The following is a 20,982-nucleotide window of genomic DNA, read 5'->3' as shown; positions in this document are numbered from 1 at the left end:
AGGCTCTCAGTAATAATTTTTTACTATTTTCCACTACTCCTTGCTTGATATCTGCCAGGTAGCAAGTTCTTCATCCGTTTAACCTGTAATTTACTGAACTGTGTAGTCTCAGTATTTTTTTTTGAGAGTGTCACACAGTGTCAATTCGGTGAAGCTTACTGTACAAGAGGATTTGGCCAACATGTGGCTCTCGGGTGATTCCGATGCAGCGCCAGGATGAGGTGATGTTATGTGATGAGCGCTGTGGCTGTGCTGATTTGGGAGCTGTTGGGAGAAAGGTCCTTGGCTGCAGTGGGGAGCGAACCAGGGGCAGTTGCTGAGGCTGTCATCAAGTCAGTGGTCCACATTGCTACCCAGTCCAGCCCCAGCAAGAGAGCATTAGTACCGGGAGCTGCCCTGGCTCGTGCCTCTCCAGCGTACGTCATGCATATGGCTGTGGCTCCAGCTGGCCGTTGCATTTGGGCTTGCGGCTTGTTCTGTCAAGGCGTTTGGCTCTCTTCCTGAACCAAATTTATACTCTTATCAAATAATGAAATTAACATTGTGGGGCATTTTACATCATTCCGTATTGATGGCCTTTTATTATGTTCCTTTCCTTTTCTTTTTTATTAAACATATTGAAATTCAGGTCGGCTTTTCTCTCATTTTGCCTGGCTGTGAGATCCAGCTGAGCAACCTGTAATTACTTGGGGCAGCCTGTTTGTCCTTTCTGCCAATGGGTGCAGAAAGCCTTTTGGTCATACTCCGGGAGTTCTTTAAAAACTTCATTGTTACTGTAATAAATCTAGCCAGACAAAGATTTTTTCCCATATGTCTTTAGCTTTCCATGTCCATTCCCATAAGCCATAATTTGTCATTCACATACGTACTTGTTCCCACTTTCTTCCCATCCCTGCCTGCTTTGTTGTATGCTGCCTTTTCATTTCTAGCCGCTGCCTTCCTTTTCACCCTGAGCCTTTGGCTGGGGTAGTTGGTTTTCCTTGACCATTGAATGGCACCATTTTGCTCTCTGACAAGCTCCTAAAAGCAAGTTGACTGACATTTACGGTACTTACTCTTTTGTTGGTTTTTTTTTTTCTTCCCAAAATTTGCACTTGTTTTTTATACAGTTAGGGGAAATAAGTCCTTGGTGGCCCTGTGTGTGTGTGTATAGTTTAGCTTTAGTTGCAGAAATGTGAAATTTAAGAAGTGCACTGTAAATTTATGACTATGTTAGAATTAAATTTAAAAACACATTGTATACCAAATGTAGTCTAGCAGTGTATAAATCTTAGCACTTTTCATCAGCAGATTTGAAAATGGCTTGCAAAGTAGGTCATTACCATTGTCTTCATGTTAAGGAGAATAAACTGAAGCTCAGAGAGGTAAAGTGATATGCTCAAGATCACCCATTGATTCTTCATCCATTTTGAGCTCCCCAGTAGCTGCAGTGGGTGGATGGTAACTGGGAATACAACACTGAGCAAGAACAGGGGTCAGATGTAAAAATTATCCCAAGAGTGCAGTGCATTATCAGACAGTGGAACGCACAGAATTTCAAATTGGGAAATGTATCCTAATGTTTTGAATTATATTTGAATAGACTCTGTGGTTCTTCAGTCCGTAAATAGTTTTCCTGCATCATGGGAGTGATTGAGCTGTGTTTTACTATTATTCTATTTATTCAGGAATCCCATTTATCCCTCTCTCTCTAACAAAGCAAAACCAGGATGATTAAGTTTTTCGAAGAGACAATGAGCTCTTTCAGCTGTACCTTACCTGCTATAAAGAGCAAACAGCCAGCCATTGTAATGATTTTACTGTCTGAATGTGTAGAAATAGGTGAGATTTGTAGATGCTAACTATTGATGCAAAAGGATGATCCATGTTATCTGTTGAATTCCATACTGCCTAACCCTGAGCTGTGCTAGCTCTTTGCTTTTGTGGGTAAGTCATAGAGTATATATTATTTAAGCATTCTGTATGTTAACTGTTCTGTTCTTCACAGAGAAAGGAGAACAACCACCTTTCCATGGTCTGGAGGTGTTCCTTACACTCCCGCAGGCAGGAATCAACACGGGCATTGCTGTAATTGTAGTCTTTTTTTTTTACACAGGATATCATTCTTAACCGAAGTGTTTTCTCTGCAGTCTAAGTTATTGGATAGTTCCCTGTTACACTGATTTAAAAGCCATCATTATTTCTCGTCCTTTTAAGAACAGACAAACCTTGACAGAAAGGTTAATTGCAACCCAGTAGAGCTACACTAATATTTTATTAGGGGAACTAGTCGTGTCTAGATTTTTCAGAGCAAGTGCACTGTAAAGAACATTAACATCTTGCCTTGAGATTTTAAAACTCTTCATAAATGCTGATGTATGAATTTAGCTTTAAAACAGCATAATATTTTTAGGAACTAGAGATTTTAATTTTTTTTTTCAGTGTGGCTGCTAGCTAGGTGGTGAAATCCATATTTGGACCTGTACACAAATCAAGAGAGATTGTAAATTTTCAACTCCTAATTAATTTATGGGGAGAATTTGAAGGTTTTTCTCACTTACAAATACTTCTATTTGAATATATTTGCTGTTACCTTTGAAGGTAGCCCTATTGACTGCTGAGGTTTGTACAGGGAAGGCGGCTTAAGCACTCGTGGAGCAAAAGAGCCCAGGTCTTTTGGGGACCTGCCCAGGTCTGATGCAGCCCCTTGGCAGGAGTGCCCGTGTGTGATGGGCACCAGGAGTTGCTCCTTGGGGCATGTGGGAGCACCCTTAGGAGGCTCACAGTTTGAGGTGGGAGTCTGACCAATTCTCTGCCTGCTTTGTGACCTTGAGAGAGATCAGCAGGATTTAAAGGTTTTGTCTCCAGATAGGTATTAGGAGACAATGATGCTGTCCCGTCACTTCCAGCATCACTTCTGCTTGGGGAAGCCCCCTTCGCTGGCCTTTCTTTGGAGAGCTTTTACCTTCATTCTTTTAATGATCTGCTGTACACTGCAACAGCGTCTTCGACCTGGATGACGTCTCTCCTTACTTAGAGAAGGTAGCAGAGAAGAGGAGCGGGTGTCGGAGATGGATGAGAGTGTTTGTGTACTGGATCGATCTGCAGGGTGTATTAATGGGAAGGAGGTCAGTGACCAGAAAGGCAGGGAGAGACGTTCCTGTGGCAATGCAAGAGTGCAGTTCACAGAAGGTCCCTGAGCACAGAGTCCACGGTGAGTGCAGCAGTGGAGCGGAGCTGTTAGGGGAGCAGCTGCTGCAGAGTTGTTCCCATCCCAGCTGTCCAGTATAAAACACAGTGATTGATTCAGGATCTCAGAAAGAAAGATGTGTGGGCATATTACTACTCTTGTTGGAGTGGTAGCTGGTGGAAAGGCACATTCTATGGTGAGCGAGAGGTTTCACATAATATGGTTTGGACTTTCTGACGATGGAGGGATGATAGGATCAAGTTCTAAGGGGGTAAACTTATATTACCTCTCTACAAGGTATTCTCTTTGCATATGGGGCCATTGACAAGAAAGCTGAAAATACCATTTCCCCCTTAGACACTGCATGATTTCTGTAGTGATGTATGAATCTAGGGGGTGGCTGAGTGAGCATCTTAGACCCATCTGGAAAGTTTTTTCCACCTCTGAGGAGGTGTTCAGTCACTCCATCTGCTTCACTTGACTATGGCCTACCTCCTGTCTAAGCTCCTGGACTCCCTCAAGCATCCTGGCACAATGTTAACAGCTCAACTCATGTTGTAGCAGCTAAGGTTTGAAAGAAATACCAATTTATGTTTTTTAAAAATTAATTTGGTACTCTTTTTTTTTTCTCTTCAGAAACCCCTTTGGCTCAGCCTTTGTATGAAGTGTGCCACCAAGTCATCCCTGTCTTGGTTAGCCCTGCAGTCAGAGGCCTGTCAAATTGGCAGTCCTAATTAGAGGAAGAGACGTAGAAAATATTTTTGTGGATGTAAAGTATTTACTTGTGACTAAAACACACGGAAGAAGAAGGAAGTTGCAAGCTTGGAAGGACAGCATTACAGCTGGGCCAAGGCAGAGACTAGCTTAGTTCATGTCTGTCAGCATGCTTGCCTTCTTCTTGTCTTGTTTTTATAACTGTATGGAGTTGTTAAACCCGCATCTTCAATTTCTCAAGAATGCAAAAATTTTAGTTTGAGTAATGGATAAGAACAGGGAGATATTTTGCTAGGCTTCTGTTTAAGAATAGACCTTTGTTTGGATCATGAGAATCAATGCACATCGTGTGGGTTTTTTTTAAAGCTGGGGTGCAAATTCTTCTGGTTTTGTCCATGAATCAGAAAGTAATTAAAGAGAACCAGGGGAAACAGTCATTTTATGCGTATGTTATTCCAGAGTTTTCCATTTGAGGTAGTTAAAATCTTCCTCTGAAGTGCGCAGTTTAACTTCTTGTAAGGAGAAGCAGCTGCTGGCCCAATCTGCTGTGTGATCTGATGATGTTGCCTTTGTTCCCAAGAATTTGAGTGTGGTGGTGCAAGTTCAGGGTATTCTTTTTCAAGTGGTGCTGTGGAAGAAAGACACAATCCAGCTGAGCTGAGGAGAGCATCAGAAGTGTTGTTTTTTCTCACGAGTAGTTTTTTTTTTCCCTCTTGCACCTGCTATTTGTGCTGCTCCTTTACTCCTTCCAGGCTGAAAATATCTGTGAGGATAGGCGATCACTAATACATGGGATAAAATTATCATTCTTTTCAAGTCTCGTATCTATAGAGAAAAAGAAGAGAGAGAATCATTTGAAGAAGCATTGAGAGTAGTAGGCAGCTATGCAAATTTTGCCTGGTCTATTTAAACATACGCATTGGTTTTAAATATAATTCTGAACTTATCTAGTGTACAAGGTCAAGAAACAGAGAAATGTACCCTGTACAGATTATTTCAAACACGAGGCAGCCTGTATACATTTTCACCTTCCCACTCATACCCCAGCATCTTGCTGTTGCTATGTTTTTAATTCTCTTGGGTTGTAAATAGGAAACAAAAGAAGTTGGTACTTTTTCACAGTATTGCAGATGGATAGAGTGGAGCAAGTAGAATAATGCTGGACTTTGTGCTGAGTTAGAAAAATGTCATGTTAGCATATTCCGTACTTCCAGCGTCCAGAATCGTGGGCTTCACAGGGCTGAAAGAAATGTGAAAATGTGAAGTCTCTAAATGAGGCTGGAAGGGTTTTTTTGCAAAAGGTCTGCCCTAGCACAAAGCAAAGCTTTGGTGTTCGTGGAGAAAGGACACAATGAAATGGTTTGTCCTGTGAAAGGAAGAGGTCAGACCAGATGAGCAGAATGGTAACCCTGAATGCTAAAATGTATGGCTTCTTTCTTTCACAGGACATTGATGATCTCACCAAGGTGGAAAGGGACTATTTGAAAAAGTCATAGTTCTTCCTTTCTTTTTATTTTTACAGCAAAAGGATTGCTGTTGTTTGGCATGTGTCTTACTCCTCCATCTCCTTGTGGTACATCTTCCCCAACTTCCCCAGGCTTTCTGTATTTGTGGTTAATGCAGAACAGATGCTTTTCTTGCCTAAGATGATGACAAGGGATTTCTTATAAGTTTTACTTTTGTAAAAGGAGAGGTGTTTTTAAAATCCATGTTTTTGTGAGTGAGACCTCTCAGCCTGTGAAGCACCGTGGGAAAGGATTTCTAGAGAGTACATGAAGCCATCTCCTATCATTGCCAGCCCCTGACTCTTCTCCAAATCCTTTGTGGCCTTTTGCTGGACTCTTTCCAGTATGTCCATGTCTCTCCTGTAGCCCAGAACTGGACACAGCACTCCAGGTGTGGCCTCACTGGTGCTGACTGGAGGGGAAGGATCACCTCTCTTGACCTGCTGGCAATACTTTGTCATGCAGCCAAGATACCATTCTCCATCTTTGCAGCATGGGCACATTGCTGGCTCATGTTCAGCCTGGCCCACCAGGACCCCCAGGTCCTTTTCTGCCAAGCCACTTTCCAGCTGGGTGGGCCCCGTGGGGCATGTATTGGTGCATGGGGTTGTACCTCTTTAGGTGCAGGACTTCGCACTTCTCCTTGTTGGACTTTATGAGGTCCCTGTCAAAATTGGAGTTGCTGACAAAGCTGAGATGTGACAAATGAGAGTGTTTGGGACTCAGTCCAGCAGTTTGGCTGTGGTGATTTTGGCTTTGGTGTGCACCTTTCCGTCACTCTCTAATCAGCTCTGTGGGACAAGGTGACAAACTAAAGCTTGAGGACTGGCCTGGATCCATCCCGACAGACCACAGGGAAGTGTCTTTCCAGGAGACGAGGACACTGTGTGTGTGCATTGGTGTCTAGGTACCTGCCCTGGGTCTGGAAGTGGGTGACTGCTTCCCAGAGAACTGCGCTTTTTCTCTGGTTCTTGCAGCGTGGTTGCAGCGTGCCAAAAACAATCGGCTGGATGCACGGTGGCCTTCAGCAATTATGGGGAATGCCAAGGCAGAGCTGTCAGGCTGCTGTTGCCGTGCTCACTTGCTCTTTGAAATCACTGGCTAAGAAAGATAAAGAACAGTTCTGACTTTTGTCTTCAAACTGTCTCCCTGCCACAGTTTTACAGACAATTAGTAAAAATAAAACCACAAGAATTTTTTTCTAGAAATGAATAGTTCATACTTGGATCACTATGGTCTCTCTTGACCTTGCTCAATACAGAAGTTCCTAATTGAATATCCCTGTATGCTCGAGAAGCATGAGGCGTATCCCAAGTTCACATTTAAGGTTTAGATTTGAAAAATTAATAAAATACTTCTATTTTTAATCTTTTCCTAGTGCAGTTTTATGTGCATTTTTGAGGTCATGTATAAATAGCCAGACACAAATGGTTTGTGTTGTGCTGGTGGCACATCATGATACTTAGATCTGTTCTTATTGCTAAATGATGAGTTTTACATTTGCGTGAATGTGGTGATATATATATGGTAAATTGCAAACTGAAAATTCTTTTTTTTCCTTGAAGTTTTATTGTCTTGTCTGTTCTCTGCTCTTCACTTTATCTGCTCCAGGGCTTCCTTTAACTTTCCAAGTCCCTGACTCCTATCAGACAACAGCCATTTGAAAATACATCTAGCTGTCATAGAAATGCTGTTTCCTTTCTCAGAGGTGACGTTTCTCCCAATTTTCACCTGCTCACCATTCAAGTTAGATAAAAGTAAAACCTTCTCCTGAACCTGTTTCCTGTCCATAACTGTTCTAAACACACCTGTGTAGTAAAATACCAGGTTATACCTGACTAAACTGAGTGCTGACCATATCCCTCAGTGCTTTTGGGGAGGCATTTCCTTCCTGCAGGTATTTGGATTTTCACTTTTCCTGCTTAACACCGAGGTGCTACACTGCTTAAACTCCTGGTGTTTTCCTTGCTCCTGCCGATCTACCTCATCCATTGACGCATCCTTGCCAGCTGTCACCTTTGGGCATTTTTCCAGCAGGAATGACCTGATGACACATTCCCAGGTCGGTGCTGTTGCCAGTAACAAACTCTGATTGTTCCATTCGGAATGCTGCAGGAAAAATTCCCCAGGGGTAGACCAGTGTGTGGGTCTCAAGCTACCATTAAGGCAGCAGTTTATCATTACTTTACCAGCTAAATGTATTCCTTAATGCCATTTAAAATCTAGTGCTTAGTCTGTCTTTAAAGTCTTAATGATTTTTTTTTTTTTTTCAGTCTGAAGCATTGCTGTTGATGCAGCTCTGAATTTTGCTGATTTTTTAAATTAAAGTTTTAGTTTTTTCCCTGAAGTCTAGTTGGGGCAAGAAACAGTAAAGACTTAAGGATCGGATATTTGGGGCTGCTCCAGTGGCCCTGAATCAGCAGGAGCCTTTCTGTAGCTGGGAAGGATTTTACTTCAGGATTTACAGGCTTGGGAAGCCTCTGCATTAACTTCAGTGGCTTAGAGTTAGATTTCAGCACCAGAGTAATTCCCCAGAAGGCTGAGAGCATGTTGTGATCCCTCTAACACAATGTCTCCAAAAGGCAGAGGAAAGAACAAGCCAGAGCATTTTGATTTTGCTCAGATTTACTCGTGGTTGCCTTGAAGCAGCGGTATTTTTCCTCTTTTGCAAGGTCTTTAAGCTTGGAGCCTGAAGCTGTTCTGTGCAGCAATTTAGAGAAACTATTCAAGTCTGAGACTTCGTATCAGTGAACACAAAGGAGATTTACTAGCGACGAATGAGGTCTGGGTACTTCTGACACAATTTCCTTCTTTCCCGCAGGTTGGACAAAGTTTGCTCGGTTGACGCGGGCCCTGACAAACAGCCGGAGCGTGCTGCAGCAGCTGACGCCGATGAACAAGGCTGAGGTGGTGCACAAACACTCCCGGTTAGCCGAAGTAAGTGGGACAGACACTGGCCTGCTCCCTTTGTAAGACAGGAAGAGATGGGGAGGGGAAAAAAAAGAAACAATTCCCATTAAAAAGTAATATTTTTAGAGGAAAATATTTCCCAGCTCTGATCTTTTCAACCTCTTGTCTGCTCATCTTAAAGCAGCATTGTGTGCCGAGCCCGCGTTTCTGGGACAGGTCGTGCTCTTTCAGTCAGAAAACAGTCTCCACAGGTCACTTTTACTGACGTGGCCCTATTTCTGTGCATGCAGTTCTCAGTTTGCTGGCTGTTGCTTAACTTGGGGTGCACAGTGTGCTCCCCTGCGTGCTGTCTCACAGTGATGTGGAACCAGACTTGCTGCCCTGTGGATGGTCACTTACTCTCCTGGGGAGATGAGATTGTTTGAGAAACCAGGTCCTCCTCTTTGGAAGTATCCCTGTCTGGGTCCCTGGGGTTCTACAGGCACACTGACTACATAGATGTCTTAATCTCGACTTTCTTGCAAAGTCATCTCTGCAGTATTTTGCTCATCTTTTTTTTTCCTTCAGCACTGATGAAATGAACTCTTTGGCAGGTTGCAAACATCTCTGTAACAGTGCAGATGGTGCAACAAGTGAATGCCTTCAGGTTAACTGATGAAACAGAGGTACTGCTTTCATCTTCATGTCCATTGGTAATTAATGATATATGGGTCAGAAATATAGGGGCTACTGAAAATGACAGCCCTAGCCACCTTATGCCAGGGAGCTTGTCCCGGATTCGATGCTAAGAACTGGTAGCAGCTTTAATTTTTGGGTTTTTTTGGTTCACTTTCTGGTTTCGGTGGACTTCAATAATAAAAACTCTACTTAAATTAAAATCAGAGTGGAAACACACAATTTTCAGGTGTTGGCCATGTGATGTTTTCCCTTGAATTATCCCATATCAATAGCTTGGATGACTGCTGAGTTACTTTCACATCTTTCTTTTCTGATTCATGACATTTCAGCATTCTGTAAATCCAGTTATATCCGTTATTGGTTTAGTCTAGAAAGGAAAGACTAGAGAAGATATGTTAACAATATTCAAGTATGTTTAAAACAGTTACATGGAATGAGGGAGGAAATTGTTCACCAGGTCCACCATAGCCAGAGAAAAAGTAATGGAATTAAGTCACAGCAAGGAAGATCTAGGTCAGACAGTAGGAAAGGCTTGTAAGGGAGAAGGGTGTGCCTAGAAATAGGTTGCTTGGAGAGTATGCAGTCTCCTCTCTTACAAGTCATTTAGCACTGCAAAATGCTTTGTAGGCAAAGTGCTGTCAGGAATGCAGACTGAGGGAGGTATGCCGTCGCTGTACAGGCCCCATTTTCCGTACTTCTGTGTCTGAGGAGAAGCGTTATCACCACAGCTCATCCCTTGCAGAACGCACTGCCCACCGTTATCGGGCTTAACAGTTATCAGCCGTTTTCATTAGTTGTATACAAGAACAATTCAGAGAGGCTGTGATGAGTGCAGCTGACTAACAAGATATTGTGTATTCTTTAGTGGTTTAAAATTAAAAATTCATGCAGCATGAAAGAAATAATCATTATAGTTCAGTGGTCTCCACAGCCACTTGCCACCCACTCACCATCAAATTTAGCATGATATTATGTTAAGAATAATAATTACGCTTTTGCAGTGTCATGGGAGCTCCTGAGCACCCCACCACGAGAAGCACAGGGAGCTATCAAGCATATGTTCATTGCATTTGGCTTGAGCCCTAAGTAGCTTATTATTCAAGCTCTAGTGAGGCTGTTTCCAACTCCTGCCCCAGTGAACAAGGCAGGGATGAAATAGGTCCGGAGAAACCAAGGAAAGAAGTCCCAGTCATGATTTATCATGACAGTAAAGTGTTAAACACAGATGAATCCAATGAGATAACTGGAGATAACGACCAGATTATGAGTCAAAGCCAAAATGGTGTGTTAGATGCAGGCAACAATTTGCAGGGACCCATAGTCCTTGAAACAGGTTTAACGGATTTGCACAAAGGGTGCTGTGAAAAAATGTCTGTATTGATCGTTGCTTTTATTCCAGGGAAGGACCGGTGGATCCACGGGCAAGTTCAGTGTGCCACAGTGGCCAGCTGAACCTTGCCCGTTGGGTGGTTGTAGGAGCGCTGTTAGTGAGTCTTGTCCTGGTCACTGGGGAAGGGACAGCTGGAGATTGATATCTTTATGGGTCTCAACAGGAGTTTGGCATCTGTGGGGGTCTCTGACGGGTGCCAGCGGGACCACATGGCTCAGCGTGCGTTGCTGTTCGGCTGGAGCTCAAGGCATGGCTTTGTGTTGCACCGAAGCTGGTGGGATACAAGGCTGTTAGCAAAGGGAGCAGCCATGGTCTCTGGAGGTCTCTGCTGCACCCCCCTGCTGCCTGTGTGGTGGGATTGGTGGTTTTCTGGCCACAGAATAAATTTGTGGGACTCACCTGACTATAGAAAACAAATGGCTAACTAATGTAGCAATAGTTAGGTTTTCATTATATCAGTTTAACTGACTTTCCTTACAGGTCGTGATTGCTAAATCTGACCTTAGGGCTGGTGGGAACAGGTAGGCAGAAGCAGGTTTGCATCCTGACATGGGGCCAGGTCGGACCTGTTGGGAAGCCACATCCTCCAACGCAGAGTGAGAGAGGCTGCTGCCGTGTCCCTTGCTGATTTCTGAAGAACAGCTTTTCAGTAGAGCCAGACTTCTGCAGTCTCATCTCAGTAACAGCTTTCTCATCTTAAAAATAAGCTACAAAGAATTAATGGAGAACCCGTATCTATGGTACTTGAGTTCATATTCTTAGTTGTTGTGTGGTTTATTTGGGGCCATTTACTCCTCTTCACCGAGGAAGCATCCTGCGTTTTAGCATTTTTACACACATGGGACTGCTATTTGCAATTCAATGGTCCCTGCAAGTACAATGCATTGGCTCCAATATAGGACAGGTGTAGGGCCTGAAATGAGTTTTAAAGTTGCTGGGATTATTTATTTTATCCCACACATCCCTGAGATCCCCAAATGTGAAAGGTGTTATTGGTTCCAAAATACATATGAATCTTTCAGTTGTCAGCGCAATATATTGCCACGTTGTGGGTTTCTTGTGTTGGACTGAGATAAGAGGTAATTAGATTAGCTGGAAGGAGTGTCTTAAGTGAATTGGGCTTGGTTCCTTCACAGTGTTCCCAGTTCCACATTTTACAAAAGTGCGCATGCAGGAGATTATAGTCATATGCAAAAAAAAAGAAAAGAAAAGTAATTACAAGAAATAAAAGAGAGCCCCTAGTGATATTGAACTTGTAAGAGCAACAACTTTTTGAAGAAAATGAGAAGAAAGCATGATATTGCCAGGGTGTTAGGGCAGAAACTGAGCACGCGGTGCTTCATTTTAGAAGGAGGTCAGCCAGCAAGGCTGAATCTGGTTTGCCTTTGATAGGCTATTGTTCTGGCTGAACAGTGGTTTAAAAAAGAGGTCGGGCACAAAGGATTAGTCTTGTAAGGCTTCCAAATATGAATGAATACTCATGTTCATAACTGCAGAGCATAAGCTGGTGTGGCAGTACCCACAATCAGTTTATGGAGCCTCTCTGCCCTTGCTATTGGCGTGGTTTTTTCCCCCTCAGTCCATCTTCAAATACCCCTCTTTTTGCAAGAATATCTGTAGATTCTATGCTGCTCCCATTCATCGAGTGGTAGCTGGCTCTGCACATTCTTGATAAATCAGGTAATTTAGAAACTGCAGGTTGACTTGCAGTGTCCAGTGAACGCAGTCCTGTCTTTGTGCTGCTCCATACAGAAATTTGTACGACCCTTTATTGGATCATACTGATTGAAAACAGTAACATTTGCTTTTCTGTCTTTTACAGGTTCTCCAGCTGGGATCTGATATTCTTCCTCAGTACAAGCAAGAAGCTCCAAAGACTCCACCACACATTATACTACACTATTGTGCTTTTAAGACCACTTGGGACTGGGTCATCTTAATTCTAACCTTCTACACAGCAATTATGGTTCCATATAACGTCTCCTTCAAGACAAAACAGAACAACATTGCCTGGCTCGTGCTGGACAGTGTCGTGGACGTTATTTTTCTGGTTGACATTGTTTTGAACTTTCATACAACCTTTGTTGGCCCTGGTGGAGAGGTTATATCTGATCCCAAACTCATAAGGATGAACTACCTGAAAACGTGGTTTGTGATTGATCTTCTGTCCTGTTTACCGTATGACATCATCAATGCCTTTGAGAATGTAGATGAGGTAAGTGACTGTCATCTGCCTCAAAAGGTTTGTTTTAATTAGGAATTAATTTAGGAGCATGCTCCCAGGCATCTGGCAACAATAAGAGGCAACTGAAGCTCTGTGCAAATACACAGGGCTGTCCTTAACCTGCTGGCCTTTATCTACACAACGTTCCCATGTTGGAGAAGAGGTGTCTTATGATTTCTTTACCATGCCTGGATGTGTATATTAATGGATGTGGGTTTTAGAATCACTTGTCATCCAAAAGCATTGTTGCACATCCATATCAAAATGGGCTGGACCAGTTGGGATGTCACCCTGCCACAACCTCCCATTTCAGCTCAGCCCCAGTAATTGCCTTTAAGCGGTCCTAATCCGTTGCAGGGCAGACTAGTACGTCTTGACGTAAATAATCAAAACTCTATCTGCTCTGGCTGACGCTGGTGGCAAATTTGCCACTGATTTATACGAAAGTAGAGAATGCCTCTGAATGAGCATTTTTAAAATCCTGCCCTAGGATTACTTTTTGAACTATGCCATAATTCTTTTTTTATGATATCTTTTAAAATGTCTGATTGAGAGGGAGATTTATCTCCATTTTTTTAAACAGTTCTTGAGCTCCTGCTGGAATTTTAGAAACTGTTTGAGGAGAGAAAACATAAATATCTTAAACGGACACTGAATTAAAGCTTTAACTGCTAAATTTATTAACATTTACAAAATTGAGCTTGCAGCCTAAGATAATAGAGAAAACAAGCAATAACTGTGACAAATAATGCATGCACAAGTCAGTGTAGAGAAAATTCATTATTAAAATGCAACTATAATAGCATTAGGACTTGTTTTAATTTTTCTCTAGAGCCTTTTATCTTTAGGGCCATAAACAGATGAAAAAGCCTCTGTTCATTTTTTAACATTTTAACAGTTTTTTCTTAGAACACTGTTGAATGGAGTTTTTGTGTTGTTTTTTTTTTTAAATTCTCAAATTCCACAGTTATATATCCTCACTGTATATAAAATCTACATTCTTATTTTTTAATGCAGACTTTGGTGCAGGTTTTGTATAGCTCCTTTAAAATTCCATCCCTGTCTCTCTGCTGAGTACCATCTTTTGACGTTGTTCAATTTTATTTATAGCAAATATGACAGAAGTGATAATACTTGCAGCTTAAATTCAAGATCATATGAGGGTTGCCCGTCTGGAAGCAGGTCGTACAGTCAGGCTGTGTAAGGAGGTGGTATTATCAAGGTTGTAAATATAATACAGCTTTTTAAGATAACCAGTTTCAGACTAAGAGGAACCCGATTTTTACAAAAATGCAGTGTTATCTCCAGAATTTCATGCCTTAATATGTAAAACAAACAGAAAAATTTTTGTGCCCAAGCAGAACAAATTTAAATGATGAGCTTAACCTCTTTCTGTACCATGCAGATGGGAAATAAACCATCTGCAATATTTGTGACAGTGAAGAGAATCATTGGCATAGTGCGTTATAATTGAGGCACACTCAAAGTGGCAAACTTTAACCAAAATATAACAACAATAGCAAGGTTTCATGAGCTCCACTGACTCTAGAGCTGCTGTTATTTACCTTCACACAAATGGAATATCAACTCCTTTTTAGTCAGAGAACCAGTAGTAACATTTCTTTCTCATGAAATGGTGTGTTATGGCCCTGGAGACTCCAGCAGACACTGGAATATAACTACTTGTGTACTTGATTTCAAACCCCTCCATCTCTAGTTTTCCCTAGTGCCTGAAAAGAATTGAAGTGATTTTGAAAACAGGTATGTAAACAGTGAGTCTTTCCTCCTTGGGTCTACATTTTCCCTTTTCTCTGTCTTGAGGAGAGATTTCTGGGAGGTTTTTTTTGTGATGTGTCTTCATTTGTGACATTTAAGTCTTTTGAGCTGTTGGTGTGTTCTGGGTGGTTGTAGTTATTAATGCTCTTTGTCTTCATTTGGCTTTTAACATTTGTTTGAACTAGTACTGCTTTTCTGGGATTTAACTTTTTGGCCCACTAGCAGCAGTGTGCTCAAACACTGTTAACAGGTAAAGAATGAGTAAATCGATAAGCTTAATTTGGAAGAAATATTCTGATTGATTAAAAGGAGCGTATTTCTCATTAGAAGGTGAGTGTTTCCTCCTTAAGGCAAGTAGGAGAGAGAAGAGTTCTTTTAGCTCTTCATTCTGGTAGGTTGTAATTCTTTATCTTGGCCCTGGATGTTGGATAAGGGCATTTCATCATTAAAGTTGGTGATTGTGGCATTTCAGAAAAGTTAACAGAAAATCAGAGCTTAGTGGTAAAGACTTTGAGGGCAGGTCCTCGTGTGGTTTGAATTGTTGGTATGGTGGCGAAGGATGGACCCAAGTCAGAGTGAACAGCCCTAAAAGCCCGCTGAGTGAAAGATGTCTTTCTAAATTTCTCTTGTATGTCCAACCTCCATCCCTCCTTTCTCCACAGAAAGCATCAAATGCACTTTTGTTAGTTTTTAGGGGACTAGGTGAGTAGGGGGACACGCCATTGCAGGCAGCTTCTTTTCCTCTCTATGGAAAGGTCTCTCACACATAAAGAAGGGTACGGCCAAGGAAGTTTAGGTTTATGTCTCCCCACGCTAGATGTAGACTACGATTTGTGCTATTGGTGCTTGAAGATTCTCATGCAGAGGCTGCTGAGTCATTGGATAAGATGCCTTATGCACTTGAGTGTGATTTTATAATATCAGAATTAAGGAAATAAATCAAAAGATAAAAAGGAGTTTGAAAAAAAAAGGAAATTTGATTTTTCTTACTGTGGATTGGAGTTCTTCAAGTGTAGCCAATCTTGACCAGAGTAGAAACAGTGTTATTTCTATCAGAAACAACATCAGACCAAGGCTGAAGTCTTGTGAAGTTCCCACCTGCGGCAAACATGACTGCAAATCAAAGTTATTTTGTTGCTGAGTGGATGTGCAGCCTCAGTTGAAGAATATGATGAAAAGGATTATGACACACAAATCGAGAATTGTGGGGGATTAAGATGATTTGAGGCAGAATTAGAGGTGTAAATTTCCATGCCTGAAGTCACAGAGCCAAGCTGTTACCATCTGCTCAGGGGGATTTGGATGTATGACAAGGGAGGGGAAAGGTAAGATAATGAGAGAGGGAGAGATACCTTGCACAGCACAGAGTGATCTAAACTGATGTGGTGGATGAGGAATTAAGCGGCTAAGTGGTATTGAAAGGGTAGGAAAATAAGGTAAAATAGGCTGGAGAAGAATGAGCTAAGAGAGAGGAAAGTGGGAAACATAGTTTGTTTAAGAAAATGGGTAGGATGATAGTCCTAGAAATCAGAAAAATGCATGGCAACTTTTCTAATTGGGAAACATTGCTTGCACTGAAATGCATTCTGACTAAACCAAAGCCATACAGAAAACCTTTCAGATAGATAAGTGTGAGAAGGGACACTGTAAAACATACTGAGGAATCCAACCAATTTTCAAGGTACAAACCAGAATGGAAGCTGTATGCTCACAGTCTCTGACAGTAGGGTGATTTTTTTTTTTATTTTTATTTTTATTTTTAAGTCAAAGAGTTCTCTGAAACTTCAGATTTAGTCCAAAAGTGCATGTTTGTCTGTCTGTCTCTTCTTTTAAATTAGAAAAAATAAAGAAAAAGAAGTTGGAGTAATGGTGTTTGGATCTGAAGATTTTGGTCATGTGAAGTTCCTATTGTTATTAGGCTGTGAAGTATGTAGCGACTGGAAGCTTGATTTTTGTCTTGGAGTTACATGAAGCGATTCTAATTTTTCCCGCAAGTACTTAGCTATATGTAACAACTCTTTCCATTGGTGTATGCACAATCACTTATATTTCTAAAATCATGAGACCCTACTTTTGAAACTAGGTAATGATATTTCCTTGAAGCTTAGCTATTGTATGAGTTCTGCCTTCTGGAGAGAGATAAATATCCAATCTGTCAGTCTGGGCTACCAAAAGGTTGTTTATAGCATGGATAACCATCAGGTCCATATAAATCATAATTATCAGAGTCACACTGTTGAAATTGTCAGCAGATGGGTTTACGGTGTGCCTGAGGATGCTGATCCCATTGCTTATTCAGATATGGTCAAACCATGCTCCAACTTCTTTTGGGACTAAATGCATGGATTTACATCCCAGGGAAACCAGGATGTTGTATAGGTGCTTGGCTCTTGTCCTGACATGGAGCCAAGCAGTTGGGAGAGTACCTGGGGCTGGAAGGACCTCAGGTACTCACAGTGAGGGCTGCATTTGACCCTCTGTAAATTAGTATATAGAATAAATATTCCCAAGACAAAGTGGTTGGACAAGCTTTTGGCTAAATGGAAAATGCTTCCGCAAATTAAGTGTTAAATACAGCTGAAAAAGCTCCCTTTGCTATTTGGAAGAATATTGGTGTCCTTTTTTTTTCTTTTCCTTGTTCTGGGAATTTTCACTGAGATTCATGACTTTCTGAGTTTGTAATAACACAAAACCTAGAAGTCTGATCTCATCTCTGCCAGAAACATGGCCCTAAAATGACACGGCACATATTGTGAGAGTGGGACCAGATGTCAGGATGGTGCATGCAGATAGCCAAGTAGATGGTTTTCAAACGAGTTGTATAAAAGACCATTCTTTCTGCAAAAATTAGTTTTCATGAGCCAATGGCTGGAAGTGAAAGCAGACAAATTTAAATGACCCAAAACTCTGAAGTTCTATGGCTATTGTTTAATAACGTAAGACTATGTGACCCAGTGGCCTTTAAAATTTAGTGGTCTGTGCAGGGCATATTAAGGCGTGGAATCCTTGTAATTGTAATCATCTTTTAATTACTATTATCGATCTGTTTCCGTGGTGGCAGAAACTTCTTTGCACCACTGCAATTAATAGCAACTAAAATAGCAATTTGTGTAAATTGAAAGCAAATAGAAGCTGACACAACTAGTTTAGCCATATTCACATGTGCAGTGCTTTACTGCAAAAATTCTCTTTTCTGGAGATATTTGAAGAAGGGTTTATGGACCCCAGTCTGAGTGGCATATGCAAGGTGAAAATAAAGCAGTGTGTTTCAAGAATGTGGCTTTGACTCTGAAATAAAGTGTATGCTCCCTACCTTTCTTAAATCTAGGTGGCTGACATGGAGAAAATAATTCCCAGAACTAAATCCCTACTGCAGCCAAGTGTTAAACTATGATGAAAACTCCTAGCAACGTAACGACAGGCGCACTAAGCTTGGGACCTGGCACTTCCCCTTTGTTATGCCGTCGGAAGGGAATTAAATATGAAGAATACTGTCATCCTGCTGTAGTTTGCAGAAAACCGCAATATAATAATACAATGGCTTGGTTACGGTGTCCAAATATAAATGTATCCACCTTAGGCATATAGTATATAGATGGTCAACCATTTTCACCCCTGTTGCTTATTCAACCCTATCACCCGTATTGCACTTGGTTGCAGAATTGCACCATGTCTCTTTAGCTTTTATTCAAGCTAAGGTTTTATTCAAGTTCTGCCGCTGTTTAATGACCAGATTTTTTTTTAATGCTGTACAAGGGCTGCAATATTTCTGCAGGTTCCCCGTGGAGACACATGAATGTCATCTTAATGTGAGAGGCAACTTGTGAAAGGAAGGGCCTGAACCAGATTCGATGCAGGCGGTGGTGGGAGGGCAGACAGGGTTGCCTCATGAGATGGATGTGACCTGGTAGCCTTTTGCTGCACCGTGCTGATTCGGATTATGACATGCTGAACTTTAATTATATGTCTCAGTGGTCTTTTTTTCTTTCTTTCTTTTTTTTTTTTTTTTTTTGTGATGTGTTGTATATGTCACTGGGAAGCAGATGTTGGGTACAAGCCATTTAAATCAAATCTTTAGTCAGAGCCATATTAAGGGATGAAGAGTCCAGTTGGGGCAAATTATATGTGGGGTGATTTCAAGGGAAGCTTCGAGTCCTGCGTGATCCCTTTGCTTGCAAAGGATGGGAGGACTTACGGAGGAGACGAGGCAAATGAAATAATCCGGTCAGATACTGACTGAAATAATGCTGATGGGAGCAGGACAAATCCATGTTACTGAGATTGCTGTACGCAGCCATCAGTGGGAGGAAAGGAGTCACAGGCTTAGGGACAGGCAATTGCCCTGCACAAAATAGAGCCAAGGTACGGCCCTGAAGAAACTAACTGTGTGGCTAATATCAGAATTAGCAAAGTTTTACTAGGGAGAAAGCGCTAGTAATTTGGTGTGAATCTTTATTTTGTTAAAGACTGGATTGGTGTTACGTAGACCCTTGGCACCAGGGATATGTGTCGTTCCAGAAGTACTTGCCGAAACATTGCAGCTCAGGTTACTCTCTCCCAATATTTCTGCTCCTTTCATTCCTACATTGGGATAGAAAATTTGTAGTTTGTTGCTGGCATTAAACTATCAGCTAAGTTCAGTATTGTGCTGAAAAGCTGTCCTGACCAGTGGAACACACCTTCCTCTCCTCCCATTTCATCCTCCATCCACCTTCCCTAAGTAAGTGAAAATTATCAGATTTTATGATACCATCCTCTTTTTTTCCCCTTGTTGGGCACCGTGATGCACTGACAAATAAATAGTGCAAGATGCCACATCCCCCTTAACTCGGATCTAAAAGAAATATTTTGAAATTGGCCTTCTTTTTATAACCTCAGTTATTCACTGTTTGAAATGTATAATTGTGCCATAAACAATTTACTAGAAGTTTATTTATATTGTTACTGCTTATTGACGTTTATGTTAGAGGAAAAAAAAATATAAAAAGCTCCCCCATCCTCCTGGAAGAAAAATATAAATTTCAAGCAATAAATTTATAGGTGCTTTCACAGACTGCATGAGAAAACCTACTTGCTTTTATTTTGCTGTGAGGACTCAATTTTGTGCTCACTGCAGTCACTATTGCCATTGCTGCCATTGGTGCAGGGTCAAGTATTAACTGAGCTCTGCTTGTATCTGTACGCAGGATCTAGATAGCCTGTGCAGAAGCAAAGCCCCTAGCTCCTGTGTGGACCTATGCAATTGAATGCTACCCTAAATTCTGTCCTTAAAGTGGTGATAAATCAGAAAAGTTGGGGTTTTGTTTTTTTTTTCCTCATTCTGGCATTTTGATTTGTAACTATGCAACTTTATTACATTCATTGTTTACCTAAAAAAAAATGGTTTCTAAGATATGTTGGAAGATTTATTTTGTCATTAAATCTAGTAAAGAAGCATTAAGGAGCTAACCAGGGACTTTAGAGATAAGCTCTATTAAGTGGCTAAGCTCAAAAACTTATTTTGGGAATGATTTGCTGGTTAAATTTCAAACATCCTAGACATTGTCCTGGATACTCCTCCTGCACCGCGCAGATTGATACCTTCTGGAGATGTGCCTGCAGGCCCAGCTGCTCGTGTCGGCAAGACTCACCATCTCAGTTGTTCCCAAAATCTGTAGACACTTTGTTTTCTTCCGTGAAGGTTGCCCAAGGTTTACAAAAAATGGTGCCTTTTTCACTGCTTCAGTACTGAATGCTAAGCTCTACCTTGACTTTACAGAATCAGCTAAGGGATGAGTTTGGGTGGTATTTTAGAATCACAGAATGGTTAGGGTTGGAAGGGACCTTCAAAGGTCATCCAGCCCACAACCCCCCTGCAAGGAGCAGGGACATTTCCAACCAGATCAGGTTGCATGTTACTTCTGGTGAGGAAAAGCTGATGAAAGTTTTGCCCATACTTCTTTATTTAAAGTATTTGGACTGTAGTTCAAAATGTACTAAGCGTGAGATTCATGTGATGAAACATAAGGCCAGGCATAGTCCACAGACATGTTCAGGGTGTGGCTTCTCATGTTCTAAGATGCATCTCCAAAATAGGTGTGAAGGGTCGCCCTGCCCTACAATGCCTATATCTCACCGTTGACTGCAATGACACGCTGTGTAACTAGCTCAGATGCAGACCTCTCCGTGGTGTAGCTTAGGCTGAGAAGAGATGCATCCTGCCCTTGACGCTGTACTTGCCTCACTTCAACTTTTCAAAGGATCAAAACCAGAAAAAAATAATAGGGGTGAAACTCACAGGCACCTTTTGAGTCACTCAGTCATTGACTTTGGTGGGCAGGTTCATGATATCACCCTTCCCATAAACTGGTCAAAATCCACCTTAACTTGTGGTGTCTGGAAATCTGTCTTAATTTGCAGTCTGGGCATTTGTCCTTGTGCCAACCTTCTTAGTTAAATATTTCTTTTCCTTCCCTCATGTTTATCTCCTCAATGTGCTTAGAAAGAACAGTCATCCCTCCCTCTCCCTGCATAAACATGCCTATTTTTGTCTTTCCTTAGTCTAAGCAAACGGATTTTGTCTAGAAACCTCATTTAGGAAATTTTACAAAAAAATTTCTTGGCCATTCCAGCTGCC

General features: G+C 41.6%; 1 protein-coding gene across 1 annotated transcript in view; it reads left to right on the top strand.

Annotated features, from left to right (window-relative positions):
- The window catches only part of KCNH5 (potassium voltage-gated channel subfamily H member 5), a 142,366-nt gene that overhangs the window by 17,291 nt on the left and 104,093 nt on the right, over positions 1–20,982 (top strand). The window contains exons 4-5 of the mRNA XM_010116145.2: positions 8,210–8,325; positions 12,189–12,581. Coding sequence (XP_010114447.1) covers positions 8,210–8,325; positions 12,189–12,581 — 509 coding nt within the window. The remainder of the gene's footprint in view (positions 1–8,209; positions 8,326–12,188; positions 12,582–20,982) is intronic.

Source organism: Chlamydotis macqueenii, chromosome 5, assembly GCF_036417535.1.
Source record: "Chlamydotis macqueenii isolate bChlMac1 chromosome 5, bChlMac1.mat, whole genome shotgun sequence".
NCBI lineage: Eukaryota > Metazoa > Chordata > Aves > Otidiformes > Otididae > Chlamydotis > Chlamydotis macqueenii.
The sequence above is the reverse complement of the archived record's forward strand: the minus strand, read 5'-3'. Positions and strand labels throughout refer to the sequence as shown.